Source organism: Varroa jacobsoni, unplaced genomic scaffold (assembly GCF_002532875.2).
Source record: "Varroa jacobsoni isolate VJ856 unplaced genomic scaffold, vjacob_1.0 scaffold_33, whole genome shotgun sequence".
NCBI classification, from domain to species: domain Eukaryota; kingdom Metazoa; phylum Arthropoda; class Arachnida; order Mesostigmata; family Varroidae; genus Varroa; species Varroa jacobsoni.
The window spans coordinates 8,473-36,210 of NW_019212935.1; the positions used below are offsets into that span (position 1 = coordinate 8,473).

A 27,738-nucleotide genomic window follows, 5' to 3' on the forward strand; every position below is an offset into this window, starting at 1 on the left:
ATGTGGTCAAATTTTTGGAATGCCTTTATTCTGAATGGAAATTCAGCACTTTGAAGCTGAGCAAAAAGTCTGCTATATTTTACAATTTAATTATGATATGAGGATAAATTCTGTCCAGGCTCGTTTGACTGACGGGATGAAACCAAAGGTATACCCTATCCTAAAAGAAATTTCGGCAAAAATAGTTACTTGATTAGCCTCTTGTCCTATATCCAGATCAGATTATCGATTTGCATATCAAAGCTGTAGACATCTACTAGAGTATCCTATGGCTTCATCTTGACTAGGCACAAATTACCATATTTCGGGTCTCAAACATCACGCTTGCAGTCTACAAATTCTAGGTAGGAGGAGTATAAGTAGTTTATCGTTTAACCATGGAACAACACAATAGCAATGCGTCTACATTTTATGTCAATTTCGGGTGTCAAGACGCAATGACTCGCGTGCCATTTGAACTCCTTAGTCCGTATTTCAAGACTGGTCGAATTACTAACGTTAACCATTGATGGTGGACGCTTACGTAGATTAACATATTCGCCGCAAAAAGGAATAACTCAAATTGCAGATAGATTATGCATTCAGTAAGAGTAAAAAAATGAGGCTAGTTGACGCCTAGTACAACAGGCCGCACTACGTATAGACTTGTCGTGACGAAATAACTTTATCAAGTTATTTAGAAAGTTGAGCGAAAGCAACACGTGAGTAACCATGATATCGCCTAGGTACTGAACCTCCACCACGAACCACCAAGTTTTAAACCATTCGAAGGAAGTCGAGTACAAAAAAGTCCACGTCTGAGTGCCGTACGAAAATTTTGTTATCCGCATTTGTGTTTGCACAACTCTACAGAAACATAACGAATTCGAGCCACTTCTCAAGCGGCTGATGTATAATGAAAAGTAATAGCGATCTGTGTCATAAAAAGTACAATTTTTATGTGTGCAGACGCATAAAAATTATTTGCAGACAATTTACCTTCAAGGCGCTCTATTTTAAGTCGGAATAAAGGTATCTTAACTATATCAGTACATCTACTGCAACCAAACTCCAGTTTTCAAATGATGTTAACGCTGACTCAACGGAACATACTGCCTAAAGCATGTGACTTTAAAGCCATTTAGCTGCGGTCTATATGGGCTACTGTGTTTCGAGCATTTGTGAAACAAAATACCACTCGTATTAGTTTTACAAAGAAATTGAAGGAACCAAGTAGCCTCATAGCCCATAGTAACTGAGTGTGTGAGTGTATATATGTGTACATAGGTCAAGTTCAACTAAGGCTGAATCGTAACATGCCGTTTGACAATGCGTCACATTGTTTTTGAAAAACATTTTCACGACTTTATTGGCATAACGCATCGTTCGGACAAAACAACATCGTTGACATATGGACCACATTGCTTATAATAAGATCAGAATTCACCCTGAATAATTATTCGTAACAAAATCACCCATTCAGAAGTCGATTTCACATTGCACAACAAAACTGTGTGTGGTTCTATGATAGATGAATCCTAAAAAATTATCTGCCTAGCTTGGCAATAAATGATTATAAAACATTGGCTTCTCTAGCCATAATCACAGTCTTTCTTGAAGAAAAACGTTTGGTCTTCCGTTTTGTAGATTGACTGACTACTTTGCATAAAATCATTAGTGGCCCAAATAGCTGCATCTTTGGCCTATGTAACCTTACCTATTGGGTCAACATAGGCATAGATATCTTTTAATCAATTGATACTTTCTTGGAAATTAACGAATTATAATAAGGTTACTTCGGTCACCTTGTGGAAGAAGCACCCATACAGCCCCATCCTCCCCTATATATGCCAAGGAGTAATTGTTAGGGTTGAGAGTTGTGTAGTTTGCAAACGTGCTCGAAACGATCACTACGAAGATATTTTTCAGTACGACAATGAACTCACGCACACCTTCATTTATACAAAAACCAAACTCAGATGTTTAATATGCTTCAATACTTAACTTCATCTCGGAAGCTTTTTTCAGTTATTACTTCGATTTCAATACTCTATACAGCTCCTCTTTTTAGAAGTGATTTGAATATTCAACAAAGCAATACTTCAGTTGTCCTTATCTCATCCAAATTGTCAAAAATTAATGCTGCTTCTGTTTGCATCTGTAGCAGTTTCTAGTGCATACACTCATAAATCTCAATTGTATGTTCGTTAAAATAATGTCTGCATATCATTTCCTATAATAAATGTTTTCAGCCATACACTATTCAGTTTCTGCGTATATAACAAAATACGTTTTCACAAGTAAATTATCTTGGAAATTATATAAATTTATAGCGACGGATTTATTAAAGCAGGGCTCCGTACGGGCTCTGCAAAAGCTGTTATACGACCACAGAGGGTCACTTTAATGAACATTCGATTCGCAAAACCCTAATCCAAATCTATTTCACAGCCCTTATATACGTAAATTCTAAATATCACGTATCCAGCCTTATAACTGCTTTTATAAGGGCGTCGTTTTATTATAGCTTCGAATTCACATCCCACTCACCGGAAACAATAATTATTATCTTAACACCATGACAAAGCTGAATATCTATTGACAAATGCACAAAAAATAATTTGGGTTTTGCTTCTCTCCCTTTACATTAATCATTGTCTTACATTATTACATACAAACTTTTTGACCCTCCGACTTGTATGGTCTGAAATTTATAACGTCGCTTACGATGATAACTAGATTATTACAGGACATTACTTTAAGAAGAGTGGTCAGCGATATGGAGATAACAGTCGCCGACTGACTTGTTGTTTAGATGTACATTATTCTCTACCTCTGGAGGAAGACTGACTACTGTCGTCTTGTTCCATCGGCTGTTGTTGCTCTCCCACTCGAGCCTCCTTTTCAGTCGCTACCTGTGAAGCGACATCTTCGGGAAACAGGATCTTCAGCACCGACAACGGAATGTGAGATCTGTGAAGAGCAGCACACTTTTAATTTTGACAATGAAAAGGAATGCTAATTTTTCACAAAGATATGCATTTTTAATCCATATCATGTTTATCTATGCCCATCCAATCTTCCTTACTACTGATAGATATATAGATTTTATTGCTATTTCGTAAAAAAGTTTTTGGTGATAATCGCTTATTTTTATTCATTTAGTTTGTTAATGCGTATCCCAATTCACCTATTGAAAAACAACATTCTCATACGAACCTCTTTCAGTCAAATAAAAACATGGTTGAGATGCACCACCAGGTGTGGGGAAAAACACGAAAACATATTGGAATACAATGGTAGTAATAATAACAATATAAGCGTTAATGCAAAAAACACTGTTTCTGCACACACACATACAGAGATCACATTTTGCGTGCATACTCGGCGTTTGTCATGCCTCGTTGTCTGTTTTTCCATGAAACTTCGCAAAAATCAGTAAACTTGTATAGTTGTTTTTTAAAATGGAACATACCTCTGATGCTGTGTGAGTGACGTGACGTGTTGTATCAAGGGCTCCTTAAGAGATGGCGCCTCATTAAAAAGCTCCTGTAAAGGTTCGGCCGGAAGTTGAATGATAACGTGCAAGCTCTGTGGCTGAGCGCGTTCGCAGCATTTTATAAATCCTTCCCAAACCTTTTTCTGTTTCCACACCTGCTTACTTATAAGTCTTTGCAAGATGTTCATCACGAAGCCTAACAGACGTGGATAAAGTGTCAATGATTGGATCACAGATCGCATAAGCAGTGTGGGTAAAGGGTTCTGCTCCATGAGCTGTTGTAGTACTAATGCCAGGACATCTTGTGTATAGACGCTTCGTTCAGCGAAGCACAGGGCCGTTGCCTTGATCACTGTCTTAACGTCGCATTTTGATGGTTCGATGTTGTGTAAAGCAACTAGCAGATCTGCTGGCGATATCGGGCCACCAGACTCACCACAACTAAGCAACCGATTGAATACCTCTTTAATGACGTTCGGGTTCAGTTTAATTAATTTTGGTAGTGCTGCTACCACTTCCTTATAAGTTAGACCTGTCAATACCGGTATAAGGAAACGTACATCACCCACTCGTTTATGGTATAAATCACGCACTCGGCGCACAAGCTCTGCTGATGGCGCATCTGAAATGTAGCAAACACAAAATATAGGGAACTATTATTGTTATATTCCTACACTGTTGTTTCAATTATTTAATGCGACGTATAAATATTAGATCCAGAACTATAACTATACGTCACTTACTTTGTTCAGTGAGAAGATGCAGGATTCGAGTAATCAACGTCTCAGCGTGCTTCGGGCAATTTTCAAGCAACAATAACAGTTCAGGGCTTTCCATGCCCATTCCTTTAACGGGTTGCTCAAGCGACCAAAGTATCGTTCTTTTTGTATCGGTCGGTGCTGCTACATAAACGTGCGCCAGATCGTGTATCAGTGCGTGATTAACCGGCAGCAGGGCCAGATAAAGTGTCATACACAATTTTACATCATCCTCTAACCAAACATTATCACCCTCTTGTTGATTTGGGTAAAGGGTAGCTGGTGGCGATGGTTCTAGCAGTGCCCGGAGGTGCTGAAGAGCGTAATTCTCAACCGCTTCTTTCATCTCGGTTGATTTCTGCGCGAGAATTAAGCACTGTTTGACTGCCTGCTGTCGCACCTCCTCCATGTGGTTGGTTGTCAATTGCAGCAGCAGCTCAAGATAGTGTTTTTGGCGGATGGGTCTATATTCAATTAGAGAACGTAAAATGTGCAGTCCGTGGTTAACTGACACTTCATTTTGGCAGTATTGTTGCAAAATATCAATAGCGTTCTCTGTAACAACCGGAGCCTCCATGAATACCCTTTGAAAGATCACGTCTCGATCCCGTGTCTCTACCTTGATAAGTAGATCCATGAGGATATCATGAACGCACTGTGAGTAGTTTTTTAACGGTGGGTCTGAATTTGGAAGAGCAAGATCGGCCGTATATTCCTCGAAAAGCCACATCATGACAAGGTCCGAGTTCGCTCGAACATTCTTGCAAATGAATTCACGGATCAGCTCCGCTATATCGCCACGCTGCTGCGTAGCCACACCGGCAATCGTCTTCAGCTGCGCTTTCGAGTGTTTTGTCAGTCCTATGCAGAAAATTACCAGTACGGAAAATATCGACAACAAATATCAGTAGCAATAACAAGTCCATTGAAAATGACCAATCTGGTGTGAGCACGTTTAGGAAAGTTCTTCACAGAATTTGTGTATATTTATCGTAGCCGTATTCCAAACAACATCGCAATGGGCTGACTTTCTGAATTGATCACAATTTGTTCGAATCACAAAAAGGCTTGAGCTGATTTGTTTAGTTGTACGATGATCTGATTTATCTATTTATCTAATAGCAAGGGATACATATAAGTGCACGCTTCATTTCAATCTTTAACCAGGTCCCTTTTGTTGAGAGAAAACGTTACAAAAAAGAAACTGAATTTGAGATTATACACTTATATTGTATAATAAATCCTATAACGCAAGGACTCTTAACTCCTTATTTAAATCTTTAATAAAAGCCATAGACTAGAGGTTTTCTTTACCGAGAAAAGACGTACCAAGATAAACCAAAATTAAGATGACATACTTGCACCCTCTAATAGACCCCATAATGAAAACACTGTACGATACTGACCCGTCTTCAGGAGTCTACGTACTGTCGAAACCATAAAGCTTTCCAGTTCTTCCTTGTTCATTGGTCGAGTGACCTCTGCTAGATTTAGGTGAAGGGCTCGCATTTTAGGGATCTCGGCGCCTGAGGGCAGTAGCGGTGGCAAAGCTTCTTCTCGAACTTCCGGTTCTTTCGTTGTTTTTTTGGACCCAGGTATTTTAGTACCGCCAATTGTTTCGATCTGCATTGGCTCCGCAGAGTCCTATTAACAGAAGATGTAGAAAATTTGAGTCCAAAACCGCATTAACGGGAGGTCCCTTGACGGAATGATCAACTGAGGTCGAAGCCCATAGCATTTTTTAAAACATTCATCACATGTAATAGTGGGGTCATTGCAACATAAAAAGTACTATAAATTGTGTATATCTAATCGATAAAAGGATCATTTGCTGGAATACCTGGTTATCTTGCGGTTGACTCATCTCAATTTGAGCTTGACGCATCATCTCTTCAACGCCCTTTCCAAGATTTTGCTCCGTCATTTGGGACGCCATGAGACGAGCCAAATGAGAGATTTGTTGTTCGGTGCCCGCGGAACCGATCGGTGTGTAGGTCTCTTTAAAGGGAGCTGGCATTGCCTCTGGCAGGCGAAGCTAGAATACCAATATGGAATAAAGGTTACTACGTCATGTTTAAAAAGTATGACGATCAGGCCCGGAAAGTAAAGCAATCCTTTATGGTTCTTTTTTTTTTTTTTATTAATTTTGAAGCTCAGTCCTGTAGGTTTTTAGTTTAACTGGAGCATATGTTGTTGCACTGCAGGATTCGAACCTATTATCACCGCTTTTCAGCTAAGGACTCAGATGTACACGTCATGGCGACGATTTACAACGATCCATAAAAGTCACTAAGCTTTAAGGTTACAGCCTTAAAGGGTATCAGTCTAGCTTCTTCTCGCGCAGTCAAATGATTATTATTATGCCATCGTTCTGACACGACGGTTTTGGTGACATGTATGCAAACAATAAGCTAATCTTTTGGTCTTTCAAATTATCTTATAAGAAAACTCTTAGCTGGACGAACAGTAAATAAGCGATTTCCAGGTAGATGCACAACTTAGATTTGTTATTTCTAAAGCTAATAATAAAATCATAATTTTTCTTTAACACTAATTCCTATAACTATATATATATAACAATAAAATTCCAAAAGTTAAGATTCTAAATTCAAACGTTATATAGAGCTGCAATCTCTATTAAACTGACATTTTAGAATTAACTTTACTTAAGCAATTGACCCCATGTTTAATTTAACACGCTAGCGCAACTGCGATATTTAGAAGAATGGACTCGGCAGTTAACCAAATGAATAAGTAAAGCATAATGAATATTCTTCACGTTACTCAATGGCATCGTAGCGTACCATGCTAACGAGAACAATATCCGTAACGTTCAGCGTCGTAAGACGCGGAGTAAGATCGGCTGCTGTTATATCAATAGCGCTCTGACTAGCGTCCTTGTCGGCTGCTCGATATGCAACGCCACGTGGTCCAGTATCTGCTTCACCGTCTTCATCATCATCGGCAATTCCGCCCACCGAAACAGGCATCATCCAGGGCATCTTAGGGGCAATCGGAGCCTCTGTAGGGATCGTTCGCTTTCTGGTTGATTCTGCAAAGATGAATATTCACAAAAACTTGCTTTGAAGGTAATTTTTCAGTTAAAACGCCTTGCTAATTATTTTCAGTTGTAGCTTCCTTGACCTATAATGCCCAGCTGCATTTTTTTTCGATAATAATTACTTTTGACTCACCCTGAATAAATTTCGATGGAAGTTGTTTGGCTAATTCATGAGGCGTAGCACCCAAGTCGGACAGAAGAGCAGTAAGCTGGGGTGCAAAATTCAAAGCCACTGGGTGCTTGCATAGTAAAAGTAACTGCAATTTGAGGTGTTTACGGACTGACGATACCTGTGACATCGATAACGTTGGCGGCAAATTGGCATGCAGCTTCTCCAAAGCGGCTATAACCCGAGGCATGAACTCCGCACTGTCAGAAGATAGAAAAAGATAATATAGCATACTCTTTAATTGAAACAAACTTGACACCACTTGCCGATAGCTTTCACATACTTTATGTCAATTCCAAAAACGTATCCGTGTCTTACGCAGTAAAAAATAAAAAGCGTACCTAGCTCATATATTGCTTTCCTTAAACATAAGCATATTCAGTTCTGACCTTGTGCTGGGTCCGAACTCATTTAACACTGTATAGTCAGTTTATATGAAAGTACAAAGAAAGTGGACTTGCTCACCGTGAAGTTGCCACGATGACTAAAGCCTGAGTACACGTCATGAGGTTTATTGATGATATATGCTTTGCACCATGGTACGCTACGAGGTTTTCGAGAGTTTTCTTAGCTTGTTGCTCAAGAGTAGTCAACTTAATAACTTGTGCCACGTGTATGGGAGCGTCATCTAAGGCCACATCATCGGCACGTTTCGGTGGTGAATGTACATCAGGGAATGTTTGGCATAAAACGACAGTTTCCATAAACTTGATCACCTGCGTTCGAACTCTGCAACCCGCCAATCACATATGAAAAAAAAAGAAGATATAGTTTTCTCTCTATCTGATTATTAATATAACTTCAAAATCCGCTAGTTAATTAATATCTTAATGCTCTAGAAGCGCCTTATTCATTCAGAACCGGCAGGGGCAAATACGCCTAATCTATAGCTACATAGAAATCGGGAAGATTCTAGTTGAGATCTTTTATCAAAAACATTGTTCGCTCTGTCGCACCGACCATTCTATTAATTTGTATTAGAAGAAAATAATAAGGAAATGGAGAATAAATACTCATACCCACACAGCTAAGATACGTGAAGCAAGAACGACGTATATCAAGTAACATTCCCTTAATAGAGCTTAAACTGAATATCTTTAGGAAAAGTATAGTAGATTCTACCCATCGTTGTAGCTGTCGAGCAATCCAGAAACTGTCTCCCGTATTTGTTGGAAATGATTCCACGTTCTTTTTTTAAGGTCGTCCATGCTCATGGTACTTTTGGATGCGCAAAGCCACCTAAAGAGTGAGAAGTAAATTTTAGCTTACTTTTAGTATTACGACTATTTTCTAAACTTTACTCATTTAAGGGATTCTCACAATTTCGTATCGGTGTCCTGAAAATCACGTTCTGCGGTTACCTATGTAGATGAAATAAATATATAAGCAGTAAAGGTCTCCCATTTCAATTTTCTTTTTGCTATCAGCAGGCATGCAATATAAAATCATTAATAAATATAAATAGGCATTAGAGAACGCTTACTTTAAACAAACTTTGTAGAGCTGTGTGGCAGCTTGTATCGTTCGCTTCTGAATATTTGGATTTTCTTCATTAAGCATCAGTTGAATATTAGCTACGACCCTAGGTAAAATAGCTGGATCGCGTTTGCATGACGCCTCCATAAACCCTACGAGAAATCTATCGAATCAATTGAAATTAATATTACGCTCCCATCAACAGTCGGATTATAGTCTTACAATCACTACATGTAACACATGCTTGGTGAAAGGCTAATAGTTATATTCACATTATATTATATATATATATATATATATATATTGTACTGTTTCCCGCTCTGGACTAAAGGAAATTAATAAACTTTACAGAAATAGGCTTTCTCAGCGATATCTCATCCGAACTCTTCTTTTACTAGCGGTTAGTTTAAAAAGCAACGAATTCTCTAGAAAACTTTCCTATCCATACTTTTTAACATCCACGCTTCGATCATTTTGAAAAGCAAGAATTTCATCTAGAAAGTTATCGAGTAAACCGGGATCTCTCTGAGTGATCAATTCCTGCACTGTACGTAGATTCTGAATTTTATGCTGTTCCTTCGCAGCTGTTGCAGCTTCGTTCAGCAAGGCGACCACCTATACGCATCGACGATAAGAAAGATTCATGTTAGATGATTGACTAATATTTTCTTAGTATATTAAAGTTCTAAGTTATTAAACTAAGTTCTAAGTTTGGCTTGAATTAACTATTATCGAACATCTGTGTAGTCTAGAAATTTGTCAATTACCGTTAAGGCGCGTAAAGCATTGAAAAAGTCACTGTTATGTGCAGGTTCTTCGAAATAATCAAAGTTAATGCACATCCAGGTGATAAAGTTAGATTTGTAAGTCCATGTCTCTACATATTTCACACACAATACAATCTGTGTAAAAAAACACATCTACGCCTGAGCTTTCACAATATGCAGAAATTATCATTTAACTTGACCCATGCACAATATGCAACGTTATTTTCAAAATGTTCTGCAATTAGGAACCTTTAATAACAGTTTCATACTGGTGACCTACTTCAAAAGGCATCCATGTCAGGAATTATTATGCTTAGTCCTACTCGCACTGCTGGGTAGGCATGAATAAACTATAACTGGCCCTAGGTGTTACATAGAATATTTTTTCATGAGGTTCTTTATCATTTTTGAGTTGAATAAAGCTGGACAAGAACAAGAGTTCTGTTTAACTTGTTTTAAAGGATTTTAATCGACGCTTTATTATTATTATCGGTGTTCTTAAAGAACGTCACCAGAAGTCTTGCCAAAAAGTTTCATATAGGCAGCCTATTCCAGGCAGGTGGTCGCAATGGTTAACTGATTAGGCAACATCGTTTATGCTTTTAGATACAGTTGGGCGTAAAATCATTGAGACGTGCTTAAAAAAATAACTCTTTATTCGCATATTATGTAAATATTACATGAGTACACTGAGTGATTAAGAGACAACCTAATAATGATCGAATCGTTTTTCACAAGTATCAAACGCACCCGCTGGCTGATATCCTCGGGTCCCGTATCACCCTCATCGGCAAAGAACTGTGCAGCTGTGGGCACCACTTTAGACATCCTGGCGACCTAGGTGTGTCACGCAAATGACCGCTCAATTAAACTCCTGACATCAGTCCTGGATTCAGTAATCTAGACGCAAGAATTTCTTTTCTCAATCGAACACTTTCGAAACACTAGAAATGTGTCGATTAAGCCGGTGCGGTGTATACGATGTTCCAGTTATGACGAATGGATGTATGTTTATTTATTTAACTCACTGATGCAGGCGATGTATGCCAGCGGAGAGGGTTGCATACGCTCTACGAGCGCGATTCTTTTACAGCCACGTCATTTAACAGTCTACTTTGACATCAATACAGGTATATACTGCTCGAAAAGTTTCGAAGCGCAAAACATCTGGATTTTACTCATAACCTTTCAAAACGCCGTCGATAGGCGGTAGTGATGCTAAAATGGTCAAGTAAAACACATCAAACACTGAATGACGTGGACGATTTCGATAGTTGCCGCTATTAGCAAATTGCAGGAAAGAATTCATGCATACGAGTTATGAGAATTCTCGACCACGACAAAGACTTGATTAAAAAACTAGGTACAATTTTGAAAGATATATATATCACTTATTTGTTCCCTGTAGATTGGAGAAACCGATGAACACTGTCCTGAGCATTTCGATAATAATGTATATCTACGATGTATATTATAGCGCCTAATCTGAGCTAACCTAAGACTAAATCTGAGCAAAGCGTTCGTAGAATTCATAAAATTCAAAAGTCACTAAGGAAAATATATTAAGTTTGTACAAGCATATCGTCTTTATCAATTGAGCATATTAAATGCGCTTAACAAGCCTACATAACTCCAGCCGTTTAGTGACAGTATTGTATGTTGTAGGTTATGAGAATTCTCGACCACGACAAAGATTTGATTAAAAAACTGGATACAATTTTGAAAGACTTTAGCAGATATTATTGAGATCATTCCCTGAGCATAGTGAACGTCGAGACTAAAGAGAATGATAATAACAATGACTGTTCTATAATTTACGCGCTTTGATCTAGTGTATCCATGTGGTTCAAAAACCCAATTTGTCTAAAACCAGTTGTGATAAAGCTCCTTCTGCCCCAAAAATCGAGCATTGGAACGATGCAATTGATGCAAACCTTTGCACGTGGTAATACAGACTCACACAAACCAACAGACAACTCACAGAGACAGAAAACTGGTGAAAAATAGCAAAAGCTGCAGGCTATGTTTTCGTGTGCCACCCATTTAGCCCTGAACGCAATTATACGCAACAAGGACATTTTTTTACTCACAATATTTACTTATGAGTAAATAGTTTGAAGGATTTAGAATACAGGTTAACCTCGCAATTGCAAGGCTTTTTTAATCTATATACATATATATTCGAATAAATTTACTCATATAAGTTCCAAATTTCAATGCTTCATTATTCTTGGTGGCTCAAACACAATGTCTGCCACAAATCTGATATTATAATGGATCAGCTATACAACGCAGTAGAAATAACTTTCTTTCTTATAAATAGTGTTAGAATATCGGCATCGAGGAAACTGCAGTAACCTCTCTGTTTACTCTTAAAACTTCGGTAATATTGTCACCGTTCGTTTTGGCTTCCTTCGAATTTACCATAACTATTTGTTTGATTTTATTTGAATCAATCCCTGCAATAATTTTAGATGTTTTCTTAAAAAAACGAAAATACTTTATTTGATAGAAGAATGGGCCTGAAATTAAAAAGTTGTGAGCAAAAAATCAGCACATAGTTGCAAGTTCATCTGAACGAGCATTTTAAAGACTGCGGTATCACATTAGAATACTTCATTGCTTCTTCCCAGAAGGAAAAGGAACTGTGCTGAAAAAGTTGTTTAACCGATAATCTAGCGACCGTATCGAGCACATATATTATACCGTGAACTTTTAGTAAAGCAGGTTTAATTGATTCAAGCTAATGAGTTCCATTTCGTCTTGTAAACTCCCGGGCTACTCGGAAATCGTCTGCTATATCCGGGTTCAAAATGACCTGCATTTGCGCGACTCTCTCTCACTCTGAATGCAATGGCGCTGATTCGAGCTGACACGAGCTTTTGTTATTGATTCTTTAACTAACGCTGTATGACCGTCCCATTGATCTCATGTTGGGATAGCGCCGTCACAGTGTCCCAACTAAAGTTTTCCAGTTCGGGTTCTTTCATACCCAATCGAATAAAAAAACTGGAACGTCAAAGGTTTCGGAAAATTTAAACAGCCGTCAACATTAGTGAAATCGTATCCATATTATTATACTACAAGTGTTTCTAATATAGCAGGCGTGTTTTTCATATTCCGTGTAAGGGTAAGTGTACTTGAGCATGTGTTTGGTTCTTAAAGTTTTTTTTATCCACTTGGGACTCTGGTTCTGAATATTTACTGGATGATCTATTGGTTGATCTGTAATCACAGTTGAATAAGTGAAGGCTCGGACAAAAAAAACTAGAGACAGTGACATCTCATCAACCAAGGATACAGAGAATAGTGAAACCAAAAGAAACAATAAGAGGCTGCATTTGGAAGCTTGGGTTGAGAAATTCATCATACCGATATATAATGATATAGAAATTTAAACAAAAAGATTAGTAGAGCGATGGTGGCGCTCGTGCGCTATACATTCCTCTTCCGCTCGTAACCGCTCCCTATCTGTTACTTGTCTTACTGTTCTAGTTTGTAATTGAAGAGTGGTACTGGTGGATTCCTTTTTAAAGGGAAAGACGCACGGTTGGAAACAAAAAAACATAAAAGGGCAAATTGAGCATACAAAGAGCGTGTGATAAGCGTACTATATTTCGGCGGGTAGTTGGCGATGGCAACAGAAGACGGCATCGCGGCGAGTTACATGCTTCGCGCCACCCTGGTGGGCCATTCACAGGATGTTCGTGTAGTGGCCACCTCCTGCTTTCCTGAAGGCGCGATCGTCAGTGGGTCGAGGGACCGCACAACACGGATCTGGACGCAGAGCGAGTACGTTTTCAATGGATGCTCTCAACTGCATCCTATGTATCTCTTTTTACATTTAGGAACTTTTTAACGTTTTCGCTAACGTAGCATTAGGTGACAGCTATTTCATTATATTCGAAAGTGACACTAATTATTGACACGGTATACGACAACTGAAAGACAATATGATCGTAGGACAAATTTTACTAGTAAATTTATTTTTGCATTTTGTAGAGTTCGTAAAAATGTCTTTGTGTTTTGAGGCTTCGAATCTCGATACAGGTTCATGTTCATTCTGTCTGTTTCTATTAGACGCTGGGGAGTCTAATCCGAGTTAGCAACCATCGTAGTCTTTTAATCACTAGAGAGCCCGCTGAGCGCAGCAGACGGTATTCATTAATGGCAACTGACAACTGTTGATTCACATCGAGGCAATTTCGGCTGTGAACTGAATGAACAAAACAACTGAAGTAGGCGAATCGCAGCTTTAAAGTAGCCGCTCTTGGTTTCACGTGTCAGTGATGACTACGCGGATTTCTAGCTGTTTTTACCAGTTTTTTTTTGTAAAGGGAGATTGCGTTTAAGGGGTTTTAAGGTAAGTTTTTGTCATGCAGGGCGTACAAAAAGGATGGTAGTAGGTATTTAAGACTAGGGCTGTTATATTGGTTATGCCTACTTAGATAGCAATCCAAGCAACGTTTTTAATGCACTTTAGGCTGTTTCGGTAAACGCGTGGCTAGTTATTAAACAGAGAATACTTATTTCAAAGCAAATGAACAAAATTGGATGTTGTAGCCATTTAATGGTCCTTATTATTTAATGGTTGTTAGGTTCAATAAGCTTAGCATTCATCCTTGTCGATATTTTTCTTGCATTACCGAATTGTTTAACCAGTCCATTTCTCCGAGACAGATGTCTCGTTTGTTGAAGCAAGCATCGTCGCTGGGTATTAATACATAGAATTTAATATTGGTCCTTCGGAGGCGGTATAATGAAGTATCTTTTTTTTTGTAACCAGTAGGGGGATGGTAATTGTGTCTTGCAAATTATAGTATTCGTTAGCTGGTCCTACTCACAAATACCACTTCATTTCGAGTAAGTAATCACCAACTAAAAGCGAAGAAAAATATATTTATTTCAGTTACTTTTATGGAGGCTCTGAATAACATCAGACCAAGCTGAACCGTTGTAGTTTATATGAAGGAAAAGCGAAAAATCGACACTGAACAGTAATATCAAGGCGGGGCCTTATGGAAACCGGTTTTACTGTGGTTTTGTTAATTGTCTAAATTTTACATTAATAAACTAACAGATAATTCAAAGCGATTTAGGTAGTGAAATTACTAATTAATTTAATGAATTAAATAAATTAATAATAACATTAATTTGTATGTTTTTTAGTAACAAATTCATAATATATATTGTAAGTTAAAAATCAATATGGCCCTTCTATATAAGCTTTTACAAAGACCTTACGACAGATTCTATCACTATAGGTCGATAGTACTATATGATATATAGCACTATACGATAGTACATATTTTACTTTAATCCTTATCTGACACGTTTGTTCTGGATACAGCGTCTCATGCAGCGATAGGTCAATATTTTTGTTTTCTTTATAATTATCTAGGGATCCTTCGTCGGTGTATTCGGAATCACAATGCCTTCAGGGCCCGACTGGCTTCGTCTCAGCAGTATGTTGTATGCCACCTTCAGATCAATTTCCACAAGGTCTCGTTTTCGTCGGATCGCATGACTGTAACATTTACTGCTTTAATCTTGACGGAAATGCACCGTTGCATAAACTGCTGGGCCACTCAGGTGCCGTATGCTCGTTAGCTACTGGTCAATTCGGCACTCTCGTATCTGGTAAGTAATCGCAAAGCGACGGTTTCTAGTGAATAAGCGATAACTAACAACAGGCAAATAATCAGATCCTGTGTCTGCAATTGCAGCATAGCAACAATACGCGTTATAGTACGCGTGCGCCATATGCTTTGGTTCCGGATTGAGGCGGTCGTAAATTGTTTCTTAAAGCTTATGTACCTGTGTCTTTTGTATCAATAGTACGATGGTAACTCCAATCGTTTGTATCTTAAAAGTCAATAATATTCGTTTATCCACCGGTTTCGCGCATTAGCTTCATTACTAATGAAGTATATCAGGTACCACATACCTCGTCAGGCATAAGTCTCTAAGCCATTGCAAAGTATTCATTTCGCATTTTGTCGAATTAGCAAAAGATATACAAATTATTGCAATAGAAATTCAATAGAACGTATGTGTTCTATACTATTCCTGTATTCTATTATACAATTTCTAAAGAATATTTGAATGGCTACAGCAGTCATTGTTGTAGCAGTTGAATTTTAGACATATCATACCGTTGTGCCATTATAACATAGCAGTATGGAAATTGAGAAAATGCAATAAAGTACCGCGGTTACAAATGTGTGAGATTGGTTAAATTCGCTGTTTATCGCAATTATTTGCATGTAAGCTGTGAAGGAACATTCTGAAACTTTCATGAGACTTTTCTCAAATTACATCACACCGTTTTATGTGATATATTGGTACAACTACGTTATAAATGATTACGTGCTTAAAGGCAGTGTTAGTAAAGATTTTATGCGTTATTATGCTGCATTATTTTGTGCAATTGTTTTTATAGGTTCCTGGGACAAAACGGCTAGGGTATGGTCGGGTCAGAAGTGCATGTTGACTTTAGAAGGTCATCAAGGAGCTGTGTGGGCTGTAGCACTCATGCCGCAACAGGGGCTAATTCTTACGGGTAAGGTTCTACATCTACCATGCGGTGTTTTTGGGCTTTTGAGCCTCTTAGGGCCAATTGCAGGGTTTATATGGAATTCTCTTTCGAAGAATGTGGCCTTTTTATTTATTGTCGATTTAGTCAACCAACATCCCTCCACCAGGTTGACCCTTTTAGGTTGACAAATTCGTGGTATAATATGTTTTTAAGTTGCCGGGTTTGCGTTTTCAGGTTCGGCAGATAGAGCGATTCGTCTGTGGAGGGCTGGTGCTTGCGAGAAAACATTTACAGGTCATGAAGATTGCGTTCGTGGATTGGCAGTTCTGTCCACCAAAGAATTTCTTTCATGTTCAAATGATGGAACTATTCGCCACTGGGAGACGGCGGGTGACTGTCTGCATGTCTACAAGGTTCGGTCGTATTCGTATTTTGTACCATAATAGCCTCGTGATATTTTGTTCGAGATTTACAGTACCCTTTATTAGTATATATAAACACTTGTTACATTCATATGTATTGCGTATTTCACCGCACAAACGTTGGGTGAACGATACTTGAATAGTTATAAATATTTGATCAATGTGGACAAATCTGTCAGATGGATCCAAAAAGTGCTTGTTATAGGTGCAAACAGGTGAATAAATCTCAAGAATATGAAGAAATGTAGATTCGAAAGTAGCAAAACGCGAAAGTCGTATCAAACACGCTCCCTGTACAGTAATTTCAGCAGATGGTGTTTAACAAATTAACTAGCGAACCTACGATCGTCAAAAGTAATTACCGCGGAATGTTTCTTATATGGAAGATTGTTTTTTAATTGCTTGCAGGGCCACACAAGCTTTATTTACTCAATTGTTGCCCTAGAAGACAGTGACTTTTTCATATCATGTGGAGAAGATGGTACTGTTCGCGTATGGACTGTTCGGGGTGATTGTCAACAAACACTTCGCATGCCATGTCCAACCGTATGGAGCGTTACGCTTTTGCAAAATGGAGATATCGTTGCAGGATGTAGCGACAATGTGGCTAGAGTTTTCACAAGGTACCAACAGTAGAACATCGAAAAGCAAGAGTTCTGTCTTGTGAGCAGTACTAAGCGTTATTGAAGCGTGAGAGAACTAAAACCATCTCAAAATTTCTAACAAATAACTTGAATTACTCACAAACGACCATTTTAAAATTAAAATTATATATTCTTTTTTAATCCGATTCAACTTTACTGCGTTGAGACTTTCAAATATGGTATAATTCGCGTAAAATTTAAAACCAATATTACCATTAAGTTGAGCATCTGATTTAAGTTTAAACGGTCTTGGTGGCGCGTGCAAGCGTTACAACGTGAAATAGCCGCAACTATGTTCTTTTGTAGTTAATTCTTGATGCAAGACAAAAGTCTTAAAGCGTTATCATAAGTCTAAAAACAGGTTTTTGTAAACGGAAACTTACAGGTACGAGGCGCTTAAGGCTAGTCCATCAGAAATTCGTGCCTTTGAAGAAGAGGTTGCAAAGTGTACTCCAGCACCGCAACAGCTTGGAGACATTAAAACCGAGGACCTTCCTGGTACAGAAATGCTTAAGGAACGCGGCAAACGCGAGGGACAGACGATTCTTATTAGGGATGGTGCTCAGGTGTCTGCTTACATGTGGTCGATGGACCAGCAAAGCTGGAATAAAATAGGTAAGAAAGAAGTCAAGGTACAGATGCATTGAAGAGCAATAGCATAACATGAATACTTGTTACAACTTTGACAATAGCAAATTGTATGAAAAAGGGAAGAGTCTAACGTAGAAAAATATTTTTTTAGACTCAGGGGAATATGCAATCATGCACTAACTCATACCGACCCATCGTTTCATCTAGAACTCGCGCAATAAACGCCATAGATAGAAATTATTCAGAATAATTTTTTAAACAGATGTTTTTGTGGATTTTTTTTTTTTTAGGAATTTGGCAATTCTAAAAAAAGTTTGACGGTCTCCAACACAATTTTATGTACGATCTATTTTTTCTTTTTGCTTTGTGAGTATATACTTAGATTGCGACGTTTAGCTGAAAATCAAACCGGAAAACAATAAAAAAATGTATCTAAAAGGAGATAACACTTCAATTAAAATAGCATAATTGTATTAGCCAAGATTTGATTTTCATAAATATACTTTTTCCCTCCTTTTTTTTGTTTTAAAATAGAGGTTTTTATCTGAGTGTAGAGCAAGGAATTTACACAACTACTAATGATTATGTACAGTTAGAAATATCAGTATTTGGGTGAAATTCAACGCGAGTGTTTCCTTTGCGAATTTTTCCCTCCTTATGACATCAAAACATGCTTGCATGGCTTCGCTAAAGGCACACATCTTTTCATCTTGGTTCATTTTTGTAGGTGACGTCGTTGGAACTCCGGACGGCACTGGAAGTCCAGGCTCAGGAAGCAAAGTCATGTACGAAGGCAAAGAATATGATTTCGTCTTCAATGTTGACACCGACGACAACTCTAAGCCGATCAAATTGCCATATAATGTTAATGAGGATCCTTGGCATGTAGCACAAAGGTTTATTCACCAGCATCAGCTGCCGCAAGACTATTTAAGTAACGTCGCTAATTTTATCATCACTAACACCAAAGGTTCGTTGCTTACGCTATTTGAAAAAGCCATAAATGTACTAAAATGTGTACAAGCTAGGCTGTAGTTGTGTATGTGTATAGTGTTACGTGATAAGTACCGTCGTTGCTCCCTAATTTCAGGTGTCACCCTTGGAGCAGAGGCGCCATCTCAAGATTTTTGCGATCCATTCACGGGAGGGAATCGTTATGTACCGGGTTCCAGTCGCGGTATTTCTATAGATGTCGCTCAAAATGGCAATACAAGTCCAGGAGAGGTGAGTGACCCATTTATACATATTTTATCTAAGCTCACTTAAGGCTGTATTCCAGCCTATATTAGGCTTTTTCTCTGATCCTAACCAAACAAAAACAAATATTTAGCGATTTCTTAGATCTGCTTAAAAGGTAATTTCCGAATGCTTATTCAATATAACCTCTTTACCTCGATTATTTTTTGTTTGCCTTCTTTCATTCGGGGCCTAAACTGTTTATACGTTCATTTCAAATGTTTCCTTTGAAGTTGTCTTGCTAGTATAAGTGAGCCACTCGACATTGTCATGCAAAAACTTGTTAGACACTTTCTTAATTACACCCTACATAATAATTTAACGTCTTCTTGTTGTATGACGGCCATATGTGCTAATTCCAAAACGTGTTTATATTTTCAAACACTAAGTCCTGCACTAACAGGAAAATCATCTCACTTGGAAATGCATGATTTTTCTTTATAACACGTAGATAAACTTTTTGTGAGGTGTTGTAATTTGTCGGAGAAGTACGGTGGCGTGACGTCTCATGCACTGGAAAACTCTCTTAGAATATAAACATTAGCCAGCAGGCAGTCTCTAAGTCACTCTAAGTCAACGATGGTGCTTAAAGTTGATTTTTGCAATGATGAGAAAAATATTCTTCCTCAAAGAACCGAGAACCGGCTGCTGTGTAACCCCTTAGAGAATCAAACAGCAAACGAAGCCGATCAAGTTTTTTTGCTGGACCCTTCGAAGAGCATCTGTCGGATTTTTAATGTGTAATGGTGGTCGTGCCCATTTAGAATTTCTTCGCTGCCGACGTGAAACTTATCGATCGTCTTAATTTTTGAACGACATTCACTAGCGCTTCGTTTTTTGTCCTTCGTACATTTTTCGAGCTTATGTTGGCTTGTTTTTCAGCCGAATTTGCATTTGGGAAATGATGCACTGTCGATTTAGGGTAATTGTAAAAGATTATAATCTCAATGAAGCTTTGCTATACGAGAAGAGGTCGAATAATAACTAAAATTTGCTGAAATTCTGATAACAACGCACTATTTTTCATCATTTGGGCAACCATGACGTTCGTATTGAGGCAAGTACGGAAAGGCTAATGATACGCACAAAATGCTATCACACAATAATGACTCGTTGTTTACAGGTGAAACACCTTCCCTACACCGGTAAATGGATCGCTTTCGACATCGCCAATACATCTGGCATGCTAAATAAATTGAAGGAATTTAACTTACAGGTTCCACCAGAAAATATTGTTCGTAATGATGGAGACTTAGATGCCCTCAAAGATTTGGTTGAATGCCGAGTGGATACTTTGGAGGAAAGTCACATCCGCACTCTTGAAACCCTTCTTCAATGGCCCAGTGGTCTGTAGTATTCATTTGTACAAAGATGCAACAATAGCAAAAATCACAAGCTACTTTTCAGCCTTATTCTAAAACTCTGATAATAGCAGCCAGTTGTGTGCTAAATCGGTCTCTTAAGCAGTATCGGGTACTCCGAGAAGTCACATCCGATTAAATAATGACTAGAAAGCTCTTCCAAACTTGGCTTTCAATCACGATCACCCACAAGTGGATTACATGCATATCATACTATTTTTCAATCCTATTGGGAGTAAATGAATAGAGAAGCTGTTTTTCTCTTACGCTTTAATACTGGTTAAATATATTTTAATGGAACATGTGTTGTCTTTGTTCAATATACAATTAAGGACATATTAATTACTAATAGTAACCCACTTGCTTGTCCTTGCTATGCAGTTATGCCTCGTGAATACCTGATGTCCTTGGCATAACAATAACGCGTTCTAGGTATTTGCAGGGTATTGAAGATTAAGCTGCTCAGTGAAGTAAATTTCGGAAATACGCTTATTTGTAGGTGTTTTTCTAAATTATCTAATTAGCGATTTTCGTCATTGATTTTTTATTACATCGCTACATTCTGCTTTGCTGTGCTAATCGTAGAGTTCATCTTTCCTGCTCTGGATGTGTTACGGTGTGCAATTCGTAGTGAAGCGGTTAATTCTTTGATGTGTGGTGGTGCGGGAAGTTCGCAACTGGTGGCTCGAATTGCATCCCTTATTGCTTCACCTGCTCCCGCAAATCGGATGCTTGCACTCAGGTAGGCTATTCCTGGAACGGTACTTTTTAACCCGAAGGACAAAGTGATACTTTGGTTTAATAGCCTGCATTATAGATCATCTATTGTTCGTAATGTCTTGTTAGGTTAAAAAAGTTTGATTGATTTCCTAGCATTCGCTGCCTTCAGTCAACTAAAATACAACGTAAGACTCTATGATTGTCTATTACTACTTTCGTGCATAAAATGTTTGATGTATATTTTAAAACTCGAATTGAATCGCTGATTTTGATGGTTCGCATCTGAAATTTCTTTCCATTAAAGTGGGATGTTTTCGGTATGAAGCTAAAACTATTATAATGTCTGTATTTTAGGTTCTTTGTCAACATGTTTCTTCGGGAAGCGGGTCAGCGATTAGCCAATCGCGAATGGGAAAAAATTTTAAAGGTATTCCTTTGTCTGCGATCCTTTAATTCCGGTTACTAGTTGATAAAATGCCTCCACTAATATACTTGAGTAGATTGAGTCATTCGAAGTTTGTTTTCAATAATTTACTATAATTTGTTTCCTCGTGTTCGATTTCACTGATTTCATGTTTTTCCATGCATATTGACCAATCGTAAATGTGCACTAATGCCACTACAATTGAAATATTTGATTGTTATCTATGTTAGGTTTCATCCGAGTTTGGGTTCAACGGAAACAAAAACACCCAAATTGCATTGGGCTCACTCTACCTTAACTTCGTCCTTCTCTGTAACAGCGAAGCTGAACAGTAGGTGTCTACCAATTTGCAACAGCGAAAATTAACTATCTAACTTATACTTACAAGGAACGTCTTACCAGATCGTCCTTCTATAAACATTCTTTTTTTTTTATAACTCGTTGCATAGATTTCGAAGCAACTGTTATACAACAAATTAGGAAGCGACTAAATTTTGTTTTTGAACGGAAAGATATAGGGGAAGTCATAGTAGCCGCACTGACTGTAAAAAGTAAAAAAATTCTAAATGAACGAAACACGTTGATTAACCTAATGGCATTGCAACCATACACAGGCTTGAATGTATACATATTAGTACTTGTGCTAAATTATACAAAAATAAAAAGGTGTTTCAGCTTATTCCAATGTTCGTTTGAATTGAGACACCACATGGGGTGAATTGAGACAGACTATTATCTAGTATATATTTCAATCACAAATCGCAGCCTAGAGAAACATCTGTCGCCACATTTTTCTTTAGCCATTGATTGATAGCATACGTTTATAGGTGAAATTTACGAAATATCACGAAAGCAATAGATTTTATCACCTCCCTACTGTATGTATTTACTGTCGCTGGTGATTATGGATGGTGATCAAAAAATTGTGCTAAATTAAATGCTTATTGAGCTCACTATTTAAACTACGCAATGTATCAATAAGAGAAATACTGTAGTTCGTATAACGTACACGATAATCGTTCTATCGCCGAATGACTTCTCGTCCGTAGAGACGCAAAGCATAGACGGCGACGGAGGATTCATTCGGCCAGCCTCTCGCATTCTCTCTCTCTCTTCTCCTGCTCATCTAAGCATATCCTGCCAAGCCTGACGGGGTTAATTCTTAATCTATCTATCGAGTAACTACAGTCAAGACTACTAGAGTCAAGTCACAATGACATTCCAAATGCATAACTCATTAATGACTAAAATGTAAAACGTGCAGTTATCTCTATTTTTCAACAACTACTCTGCCATAATTTGGGCAGATTTGCAAATGTGTTGGGCTGTTGGTCCAAGCAAGCATGAGCTATAACTGAATCACATTCAGCATATCTTATCCCGTTCCTGTTGACGTTGATGCTCCTTGTGAACCTTCGTTGCTGCATATACCAGTATCCGCGCCGCCTCTGGCTGCAGAGCAGTAAGTGCACGCTGCAGCTTCTACAAAAAAAAAAGTACGTTGGAGCGAGTGAATGTTACTTTCTGATGTAGGTTAGCAATACTGGTCGGTGCCGTATTGCATGCTCTTTTAAATTGTGTAAAAACTGAGTTGTCTAACGGAATCGAATATTTCACGAAGTGCTGTAAAAATTACATGATTTCGGAGTCCCTGAAATCACTAAGATGGGTAGTACTATTTGATCCATTCGAGCAACAGAGCAAGGAGGCATTATTAATATAGGAGAAAACATGAGGAACGGTAGCATTGCATTTTGGCAACGGTGGAATTGCACTGTTGGTAGCAAACAACTTGAATACTTTTCGGCAGATATTGCTCGCCGCAATTAACAACAATCTTCTCTGGCCACGACTTTTAAGCAGGTTTGTACTGTCGCGCATTCAGACTCGTCACAGTTATAGATATTTGAAGCTCGAAAGTAAAATTCTTTCTTTGGATGCTCCTAAGTCCGATGCTCCAAAAAATTTGCCGGTACTCCTCTTAGTGAGGCCTCCAGCACATTAATGCTTAGTTCTGGGTTCCTTTTTAGGAACTATTTGTCTACACCGGAGTTGTTGCTTGTCCAATTTTCTGGTACTTTTTGGCTTACAGCGCAGATATACATGCATGCAAACTGAATTGCCGTCTTCCTCTTTAAGCCGTGATATAACTTACTACACATGATTACTTTACTAACAGTTTGTTTTTTGCTTGCAAGCAGACCATTATCCTTACATAAGAAGTCTCGTATTGCTCCTGTTTTTTTTGCTTTTCGTGGTGCTTAGTGTACATGTGTACATACCCTGGTTCACTCTCAAGTACAGTAATATAATATTGACCGTGGCTTCGTGCCACATGCTTGCTTGTTGCCTGGCATTTCGGCCTACAAAAAACATTACGGAAAGAAAGTCTATTAAACACAACTAAGACTTAATACCGTCGTCTACCGGACTTTACTATACCCGAGTCTAGAGCTTCGTCTTTGGGTATTTCATCTCCAGAAGCTACTCAACAAATACAAAGTACAAAGAGTGCTGACTACTTTAGGTTGTGGGTGCTGCAGTCGTTCGAGAAGCTTTTCACCGCTTTCAACGATGAGTAGAACCATAACGTTATTTTTTCATGTGTGCCGATTTTTTTATTTCCGGTACGAGCTAACTAAGTTAGAATATCGATTTACAGGTAAATACTGTAGGAAACAGCTCATTTGGTTTGATGTTAACTTTGTAGGTTTGTCGTTGCATAAAGAGATTAACACAAAGGAGTTAGAAAGAAAAAAAGTTAGATTGAGAAGGCTATGATCTGCTGGCAGAAAATCTTAGGTATCAGCTACGCACGTATAACGACGAAAATAAGGGGTTAAATCTACTCTGAGGAATGGATGGCTATGTTTTACATTTGCAAATGTTCGACTTGATTGGTGTAGACTATCACCTACGCTAATATGACTTGAGCACTACAAAACTGTTGCGCGAAAGCGATGATAGTAACGCATGGAAACATCAAACTGGCTGGAGTGCGTAACCTAAATGCGTATCTCAAGGCAGCCTAAAGACATCTTTTGAACATACCTCATTTTAAAAAACAGCTAAATTAATCAAAACGTGAATACCGCGGAATTAGAGGAATACGTGGTTCGGCTAACGTTAATTCTATGTACTAATCACGATATATTACTGGACGATAGGTATATAACGTTACGAAAATGGTTTACGACTTATGCGGAAAACATATCTGTAGAAATAACGATTACCCAATGATTTCAATGTGATCTTACTTTAAGGTATTATTAGCTTCCTAGCAACCATGCTACAGCTAACCGGCCGCTTACTTAAGATTCAGTGTCGCAACTCGAATCTTATTTTGGTACCATTTCCATTTTATATATTTTATATATAATAGGCTGCCTATATATATAATAATAATAATATATATATATATATAGGCAGAGAGAGAGAGAGTGAGGAATTGGTTCTGTCTGGATATGTCTTCTAACGGATTTTGACGTGCTATTGCCACTGATGCTGCCGCCAACATCACCATTTCCGCCTGTTTACCATTGACAACTTATGTTACCACAGCGCTGCCGTAGCATTAGGACTAATAGTGGAAAAACATTGGTTATAATTTATTTGTTATTACTGCTATATATTAGGTATCCATTAAGTCCAGATTAACCTCAGGACCACCTAGACGAAAAGGTAGAATGCGTATATCGTAATTACTAAGTCATGTCACTCAATATTATCATTCTAATTTTCGTTAGACCTATGACCTTGAAGTCTTTTCTGTTCTGTCTTCACAGAGAGACGAACACGTTCCGTTCGCAGTGGCTAGTTCGCAGTATGGCTGAAGTGATTTCCCGCCTTTCGGATCCAGAAGCCCAGTTCAGGTTGCTGCTGGCCCTAGGCACTCTACTCCACGGCAACCGCGACCTTTGTAGTCTCGCCTCCCGACTCAATTTGGCTGACACATTAAGTGATCTATGTACGCGCGGTCAGGAATCTGTCAAACTTGTACAATGCGCCCAACAATGCATTAATTACGTTTTCGATAACGCGACTCCATGAAGTTGAGGAACGATGGGTATATGCTACGGTGATTAATGATAGTACTTTCGCCAATTTGATTGATGCCTGTTGCAAAGCAATCCCTGGTCAGCCGGAATCAATGCGTAGAGCTAAATGGCTATATTGCTAAAGTTTTAGTTCTAACGACCGCTGTGGTCGTACTTCACCCCCCAGGTAGATACTCAACATGAAATCGAGGATCTAGGAAAATATCAGTTAGGCTCAGATTTGTTTCAGCCGAAATGCATAATTTAATGGTGATAGAGAAGCAAATTCGTTGGTTTTGAGGTAAAATAGAATGCAGCTTGAACTGAAAGAGAAGTGAGAAATGAACGAGAATATAAACCTATTAGTATACGAAGGAGGAGCTGAATACAACGGTAACAGTATAACTCCACCTAGTACAACCAATAGAAGTATTAATAATAATAATATCGATGATAATGTTAATAATAATAATATCGATGATAATGATCATTCTTTTGGTGAGGTCACTATTTATGATCACGGTTGTTACTACTCTAATTGTGGGAACGGGAAAGACAGATGCCATTTAGTGACAACATTTAAATAAAGCAAGATATATATATCGTGGTTAGCTAGAAAATGAGCGATAACGGAATCACAAAGTCGGAAAATCGAGACAAGCTATTGCGAGATAATCTAAGGTCGTGTTGTATTTTTCGGACAGGAACCGAAGCTTTTTTAAGATAGGAACACGGCAGAGCTTGCAGTTTTTATAGCACGTGATGACAGAACTGCTACTAGAAATTGGATTAACCGAGAAAAAGAATGTTATTATTAGTCAGTTTCAATTAAACCGTGGCGTTTGTTTAGTCTTTCTGTACACCCGGTGCCGTTTAGCGTTTATAGAAAGGTTAGTTAGTTTTTGTAGATACAGACAGATATTACTCTATCAATCGTACATTTCTCGTTGATGCTGAATAACAAGACACAATTACTTATACTTATATAAGTAATATATACTTCTTGTGGCCTTTCCTTATGCACCACACGTCCTTTATCCTAAGCAGTGAGAACTTATAAGAAGAATATGTTGTAATCGATAATGCACAAGTCAAGTCATTAGCAGGACGAGTTGTCAAAAAACCTTAGTTCAAAGATAGCTACCTCGACCGTGTTATGTGGAGAAATTACGTCTTACGAAAACGATGAGCGTACTTCTACTACCGCTAACTTCTGCGAGTCACTCATTTTTGGATTGCAATGAGTGGGTGGATAGTGACAAATAATGCACGATAATTTTTGTACGTACGCTTTCAGCAATCGTTAAACTAAAGAAAAATTTGAGAGACGTGGCTGTAATGGTTACAGTATCTCTAAATGCAAGTATGTATTTTGATTCAATAGAACCCCCTGCCTCTTCACCAAATATCCGAGTGATCGTATACGCAGTTGCAAGCCGAAGATGATGAAGAAAAAATAAATTAACCGCAGATAATTCCATCGTCCATTTATTTTCGCTTCTAAGTCCCCTAAGCGTTTTATCAATCGGTCTATCTAGAGGATAGAACTCATATATAGCCATTGCGATGTGAATTCGTAGGACACGTGCAAGAAATTGCTAGCTTCGCTCAATGAAGTCAGATGTGCTTATATATGACGCAGCAAGCTTGAATACAAAGACTTTGTTCTTACACATAGCAAAGATAGCTTATTTCACTATTTGAAGGAAAGCTACGTCGATCTTATAGTTCTCGCAGCATTTACCTATTAAACAACGGCAACGACATGCGAAAGAACAGTCGATCTTATAGTTCTCGCAGCATTTACCTATTAAACAATGGCAACAACATGCATGCTACGGTTCTATATTTGAGAACCGACTGCTTTTTTAAAATGTTTTGAAATGGTAATCGTCTCTATTAATGACAAACTACGCATGTAGGTTAAATCCGATGTATCTGATAAAGCCAGCGTATAAAATTGAAGTTCGTCAGGTTTAATTAAATTTTAGAGTATTTATTTTAATTTTTTATTTTATTAGTAAATTTTTACTGGGATATTCTACGTCATAGAAGG

At 38.2% G+C, this 27,738-nt stretch overlaps 2 protein-coding genes across 6 annotated transcripts; one reads left to right on the top strand and one right to left on the bottom strand.

The window, feature by feature from the left end:
- Position 1: 1 nt before the first annotated feature.
- On the bottom strand, positions 2-10,681 carry Sym (symplekin scaffold protein). The gene is made up of 12 exons (XM_022831473.2): positions 10,460-10,681; positions 9,391-9,557; positions 8,950-9,105; positions 8,589-8,705; positions 7,932-8,195; positions 7,431-7,666; positions 7,041-7,288; positions 6,077-6,271; positions 5,643-5,880; positions 4,222-5,097; positions 3,455-4,100; positions 2-2,952 (listed from the first exon to the last, which is right to left on the bottom strand). Exons 1-12 carry the CDS (start codon positions 10,535-10,537, stop codon positions 2,802-2,804), a joined length of 3,372 nt encoding a protein of 1,123 aa, XP_022687208.1. The 5' UTR covers positions 10,538-10,681; the 3' UTR covers positions 2-2,801.
- Positions 10,682-12,561: 1,880 nt separating this feature from the next.
- Positions 12,562-27,157, top strand: Plap (phospholipase A2 activator protein). 5 transcript variants are annotated; one of them, XM_022831379.2, is made up of 14 exons: positions 12,562-12,839; positions 13,205-13,501; positions 15,111-15,349; positions 16,152-16,271; positions 16,482-16,660; positions 17,078-17,292; positions 17,699-17,928; positions 18,632-18,874; positions 18,995-19,128; positions 20,264-20,486; positions 21,087-21,243; positions 21,576-21,648; positions 21,876-21,976; positions 25,431-27,157. In XM_022831379.2, exons 2-14 carry the CDS (start codon positions 13,344-13,346, stop codon positions 25,693-25,695), a joined length of 2,337 nt encoding a protein of 778 aa, XP_022687114.1. In that variant the 5' UTR covers positions 12,562-12,839; positions 13,205-13,343; the 3' UTR covers positions 25,696-27,157. The 5 variants fall into 5 exon arrangements, with proteins under 5 accessions (XP_022687114.1, XP_022687137.1, XP_022687123.1 ...); XM_022831402.2 differs by having other exon boundaries at positions 20,357-20,486; XM_022831388.2 differs by having other exon boundaries at positions 13,246-13,501.
- Positions 27,158-27,738: the final 581 nt, after the last annotated feature.